This window comes from Chrysemys picta, chromosome 3 (assembly GCF_011386835.1).
Source record: "Chrysemys picta bellii isolate R12L10 chromosome 3, ASM1138683v2, whole genome shotgun sequence".
Classification (NCBI taxonomy): domain Eukaryota; kingdom Metazoa; phylum Chordata; order Testudines; family Emydidae; genus Chrysemys; species Chrysemys picta.
In genome coordinates, this window is record NC_088793.1 from 95,090,698 (window position 1) to 95,097,321 (window position 6,624).

The 6,624-nt window shown below is 38.4% G+C and overlaps 1 protein-coding gene across 36 annotated transcripts in view; it reads right to left on the reverse strand.

Annotated features, from left to right (window-relative positions):
• The window catches only part of TRDN (triadin), a 293,769-nt gene that overhangs the window by 138,707 nt on the left and 148,438 nt on the right, over positions 1-6,624 (reverse strand). For all 36 annotated transcript variants that reach the window (XM_065588488.1, XM_065588476.1, XM_065588499.1 and 33 more), the window contains 3 exons: positions 4,152-4,187; positions 2,686-2,748; positions 1,901-1,960 (listed from right to left, as the gene is read on the reverse strand). In XM_065588488.1, the coding sequence (XP_065444560.1) occupies positions 1,901-1,960; positions 2,686-2,748; positions 4,152-4,187 (159 nt within the window). The remainder of the gene's footprint in view (positions 1-1,900; positions 1,961-2,685; positions 2,749-4,151; positions 4,188-6,624) is intronic.

Genomic DNA, 6,624 nt, shown 5'->3' on the forward strand with positions numbered 1-6,624 from the left:
CTGACTTTCTCAACCAATAAGGCGGAGTAGTCAATCAGGCAGTCGTGGTGTGGCTCAGTTGTGCTCATAGGCTCCCGAGAGACTGGGCAGGTATAGCAGCAAGTCCTCATTCCTGGCAGCGGGTAATGTACATAGGGATGGCATAATATGATACTGTAAAGGAGGGCAGCTAAAAGCCTGACAGGATTATAACAGCACAATTTACATCAAAGTTTCAGAAAGTAGGATTCAGTGCTACTCTCTAACAAATCAAGTTAGCCAACGGGAACAAGAAAACTTCTGGGAACAGAAGTAGCCAAGGTCCTGAAAAGGGATGTCCTCCTGGTAATTGGAGACATGAACACTAAATGGGGGGAGCAACAATACGGGCAGGGAATTAATTATGGGGAAACAAGGCCTTTGTTAAATGAACAAAAATGGGGAAATATTTGCTGATTTTTGTGGAATGAATGATCTGATCATTGGAGGAACTATTTCCCCCCACTATACTAGTCACAAGATAACTGACAGGTAGCCAGACCACAGAACAGGGAACAAAATTGATCACATTGCAATTCAGCGCAAATGGATAAGAACTTTAGAGGTTGTACGTAACAAGAATGGAGCAGAGACAGTAACAGATCATCAACCTGTTGACCCACGGAGAAAAGTAAGCTAATACAAATTATCTTCAGACCTATGCACATTTAGTAGGGCTGAAAATCAACACAGAGAAAATGAAAACCATGAGAATCAATACCCAACAAGAAACACCAATAACACTTCATGAGATTGGCATAGAAGAGATCCGACACTTCACAATTCTTGGCAGCGCCATGAGCAAAAAAGATGGAACCGACAGAAAACCAGACATGCCTCTGCAACCCCAAAGCCAATCTAGGGAAACAGAATCTTTGCCCTCCTAACTAAGCTTTGACTATTTAACACCATTGTAAAGTCTATCTTAGTGAATGGTACTGAAAACTGGAGACTTATCAAGACCTTATTATCTAAACTTCAAGTTTCTCTAAACAGCTGCCTTAGACAAATCCTCAACATTAGATGGCCAGAAAAAAAAAAGACAAACGAAGAGCTTTGGAGGAGGAAGAAACAGAAATTGATAGGACAGGAAATTATGAAACAAAAATAAAGATGGCTAGAACATACATGAAGGAAAGAATCAAACAACGTAAGACAAGCACTGGACAGGAATTCCCAGGGCATGATGGGGTGAGATAGACCAAGGAAAACTTGGAAATGCACAATAAAACCAGAAATGATAGATATTAAAATGACATGGGAAGAAGCTTCATTTGAATTTTAAACATGCTTGAATATGTGTCAACACTAAATCATTACAACAGTGATTGCAAATTCTAGTGTAGACAGGACATAAACATTTGTTCCTAGTTATCACTTCAAAAAAAACAGCTCTGCTTTTGTCTATACTAAGTAGTGTTTAACATGTTAAAGCATGTTTGTTAATATTATTTTGAACACAACTCATTTCTCCCAGCATAAAGCCTCTTAGACAACTAACTGCCTATTTTCTCTGCTACTTGTTACCATTTGCACCTAAAATTATTTGAATATGAAAAAACTATCCCTGAAAAATTTAAGGCCATAGCTGAATCCCCCTTTACATATACTACTTTTTTTTAAATCAAGCATCCATTAGCTATACCAAACATTGACTACATTGAGTGGTGTTACTTATGCCACAGCTTAATTTGGTGTTAGAAGTGGGGAGAGGATGACTTATTTCTGTCCAAATCTCAAATCCACAGAATAAGAGGGAACCCTGCAGTCTTAAGTAATGGGAATTTACATATTAACCTATTTTAAATGTTTAAAAACTGAAAATACATATATTAAATAATCAAATGTCTATTGAAAAACCCGACAAATTTCAATTTCTTACCTGCTTTTTTTATTTCAGGGACAGTCTTCTCAGGGGATTTCTTTTTTTCCTCTTCTTTTTCTAACATTTAATTAGAGAAAGTCATTCAATATGCTAGAACTATGAATCACACATTCAAATATGCAGTCAGCCAAGCCCTAGTGGGCACATGCTGAAAAAATGTGACTTATTTTTGAGTTTAGATCAGATGATTCCCATCTAGACATTGCACACACCTAGTTACAAAGCAATCAGATAAAAAATGAAAAGTAATCAGTAAGTATCAACTTTGGATATTCTGGACCCTTAATAATTCATGAAAGGCCAGGCGAGACTCATTAGTGCAGGAATGTCATACCTTTTAATTTAAGTTACCAGTGGTAGCTGCAAATCTTATTCATTACTATCAAAACAACATGGTACTGATGTCATTGGAACTGGCATGCAGCGTACAAAGCTACGTGTCCCACCATTTTCACATATGGCAATATAGCCATGTCCTGTTATATCAGGGACAACTATTAAAATTGCCATGGACAGCCTCACAACCGGGGAGCTAAACCACCATGTTTGCCATTCGTTCTCTGGCTTGTCAACCAGGAAAAGCTTTAAAATATTGATACAAACTGAAAAAGTAGTAAAACATGGGATGGTGATGTTAAGGTATGGGAAAATCATCCAATAGGAGAGCATTGTGGTACTGCAAGTTTAGAGTTTGATCTGCCGCAATTGAAGTTAATGGGAATTTAGCCGTTGATTTCAATGGGAGCTGGATCAGCCTCTCAACAAACTTTCCAATTCCATACCTTTCTTTTTAGTTTCAGGAATAGCTCTCTTCTCTTGGGTTATCCTCTTTTCCTCTTCTGTTCCTAAGAAAAGATTTAAAAGAAATTCAGTTGATTTTTTTTAATATCTTACTAAAGAACGATGATCCACATTTTATAAAACAATAAGGTAAGAGACCCGAACAAGGCCCGATACTTAAACAGAGAGTAAGGCAAAAGACAGCATAGCTGTGGGAGGACTTATCTACCCAGATGTGTCTTATCTCTATGGCCTCCACGTTGGTAAACCATGATGACTTGTGACAGATGACTACACTTGTATTGGGCCAAACTGTGCCATTGGGTAGATCAACCTGTTTCAGATGGTACACATTCCCTCTGTGCTGTGTTTTATTAAATCTGCCTGGTTTTGGCCAATTGAAGTATGCTTTGGAAGATTTGCCATCACAATGCGGAAAATGTACATCTGGAGATCAGTCCATGCAATGGAGAAGACATGCAAATCTAGACCAATTAGTTGCTTATTAAAAACGCTACTGTCATCCCCTCAAATATATAAACATACTATATATTCCAGTGAGTCCACACAAAGCTGAGGATAGAATTGGAGCCAGTCTGTGCACCAGTAATTATTTAAGAAATAGGCACTTATTCAATCAATTATACCCATTAACCTACTATAAATACAATTTTTGAAGTGATACAGTAACCCTGCATTTGTTCTGACTTAGTGCTTTCCTTATAAAACCTGACTGACAATAGAAAAACTTGCAAGAGATACTCAGCAATAAGTGCAGAATCCCATCAAAAGCCTATATAAATAATATACCCTCATAACATTTTTATGAATAGGACCTTTAAAACTGTCATTACAAGATATCTGCTATTCATGGTGAATTGCAGTTAAACCATTGTCTACTAAAGAACATGACAATCTTTTAAATTCATTTCTCTCTATTTTATGGATTCACTGGGCAACAGTGGAAATTAGCTTTTTGCTCTATGAAGGCCACAACAATTTAATTACTTATTGCATGCGTGTTATTAATCGGTAGAATAGAATTAGGTATGAGACATCAGGAAACTCATTTCCTATCGTCTTTCTCTCTCTTTGTTAGGGAATGAATTCCCACTAAATGCTAGTAAATAACAGCAAACATATGCCCTTTGTACTACCCACCCCATAGCCATCCAGGTTTGCCTCTTCAAGCTCTGTATTATGGGTATCAGCTGAGTTAGCAGAGCTATAGTTTTTTATTTTGTGATGCTTTGCTATTATGAATATGTACAAGAAGCCAGCCTATATTATTATATAGAATAGCACATGCAAAATATCATGAGTCCATAATGTCAGAGCTCTTTCTTTCCTTGAAAATTGTTCCGGGGTAGAAGAAGCTTTTCTGAAGCTAGCAGATCCAAGAAACAAATATGCTATTAGCCCTTGCATAAATTAACATCAAGAGAAAGAAAAAAATTAAGTTACTTACTTTTCACTTCCTTAGCTATCGCAAGAGTCTTTTCTTCTGCATGAAAACATATAAAAAAGAACATTCTTAAAACAGGGAATGCAAAAAAGTCCATTACAAATACTGCACTGCATACTTTCAGAAATTAAAGAAGCAAAGGAAAATATGTGTGACTGATACAAAAATAGACATTTTCTTAGAAGTTATAAACCCCTTGGTCTTTGTGAACTGGTTTCACAAATAAGAGAACACTGCATAAAATAGGGGGACTTGTTTATCAACATGAAGGAATCTTACTGAACCAAATTGGTTCTGACTTTCTAGCAGACATGATAAATCCCTGGTTAAATGTTGAGCACTTTCTCAAGATTTAATCAATTTTAAATATATTTGGTCATTTTCACCCTTTTTTATTGACTTGGGAAAACCAAAGATGAGTCCCTTGTGATTCTTCTACAAACTGTTTCACCCAGCTGCTTGTGTGTGTCTCATGTTCCCCCATTTAGTCCCCAGTTAATCATGATCAAGTTTAAACTGACCATTGGTTAGAAATGAAGTAATGATTTGGCTTATACGTACGCATATGGTTAACCAGGGCACTGATCAAGCAATGCAAAGTTCAAAAATTTTGTGCAATAAGCAATACGGGCATTATTAGAGATAAAGATAATATGCATAACAACATCAAAAATGTGAGCATATGACTTTTTATGTTGAGCCACATTCTCATCTATTCCCAGCTTCCACTGATCCTGGGACTGGTTCTCTACTAGTCCCTTTCCCTCTGCTCTAAAACAGGGGCAAGTGGGAACCTTGGCTAGGGAAACTCAGTTGCTTTCTGTCTAATTTCAGCCACCAGAATGATCCAATGGGGATCAGGCTGCTTCTCAGGATCTGACCCATTATCAAAACCACTGATGTTCAATTTGGAAGAACTGGAAAGTGACTTAGCACTACATGAAGTGAGAAAATACTAAAAAAAAAAAAAAAAAATGTTCAGCCATTGTGTTAATATTTCCTTTGTGAGATGACAGTGTGGCTGCAACTCAGGTTCACCACGTATCAATGCATCAGACAGCACAAAATCCCCTGTCATTGGTGCTCTGTGCACCACGTTCCACATTTGGACCATGACAAGTTAAGAGGTACGTCTAATGCCAACAGAAAACTTGCCACATCTGAAGCATAGAATGTGGTGAGCTTCTTCCAAGCATAAACATAACTAAATGGAACATGAAGGGCTAAATGCCAAGCGAGGGTATATGAATCAACAGGTAGCTTTTGGTACATGGGCCAGAAAATAGAGATATAGGGAATTGTGAGAATGGCAATGGAGGACTATCTAAACTTGAGCCCAAGTACCTGCACCTTTACTACCTCCACACTGTGAAGTGGGGGGGTAAGGGATGGGTCACAGCACAGCTCAGTATGCACTCTGACCCATTCCTCCAGCATGCCAGCTTGGGTTCGCTGTGTGTCTAAGGGCTTTGAGTATGGATAATAAGGGATGTAGGGCAAAAGCACATGGTAAGACATGTGGAAAGTCTTCCATGTAGACATACCCTAACATAGCAGGCAGAGGAAATAAATGAAACTAGCCAACCCTGTTCAGGCTGCATGCAGGGTTTGAATTCATGGCCTTTAGCACTAAAATAATGAATCCCTTCTGTTAATCTAGGGCTTGGTCTACACTACCCCCCTAATTCGAACTAAGGTACGCAACTTCAGCTACGTGAATAACGTAGTTGAAGTCGAAGTACCTTAGTTCGAACTTACCTTGGTCCACACTCGGCAGGCAGGCTCCCCCGTCGACTCCGCGGTACTCCTCTCGCCGAGCTGGAGTACCGCAGTCGACGGCGAGCACTTCCAGGTTCGACTTATCGCGTCCAGACTAGACGCGATAAGTCGAACCCAGAAGTTCGATTGCCAGCCGCCGAACTAGCGGGTAAGTGTAGCCAAGGCCTTAAGGATTAATTCCTATAACTAGAAGCTATAGCAGATTTATAAACCTCTGTGGACCAACCACTTATATGGGGATATGTAATACACACTGAACAGCGAGTTACACAACCAAATGCAGAAGGATTTTGATCATTCAGAAGCTTACTCCAGCTGCCCTCAAATATAATTCAATACAGACAAATATAAATAATTAGTTGGAAAATCAGAAGTCCACCTAGGGAATTTATGCTATAAGAAACAATCATCCAGGAGATTGATCAAGAAAAATGACTTATGTATTATCATTTTCTAAACAGTAGTTCAGCACTAATCTACCGAAGACAGACAATAGATTTTCTCAGAGAGATGAAGTTCAGAATTTATTTTGTAGAGTATTTTTTAGACCCCATCTGGAATGTCATCTGCAGCACTAGCCACCATACTACTAAATGGGAAACACAGGCAAAACTCTTACACATGAAGGATAAACAACATGCGGAATAGGTTACTGGAAAATTGCTTGACAAAAATTGCTTGACGCAAAAGAAAAATT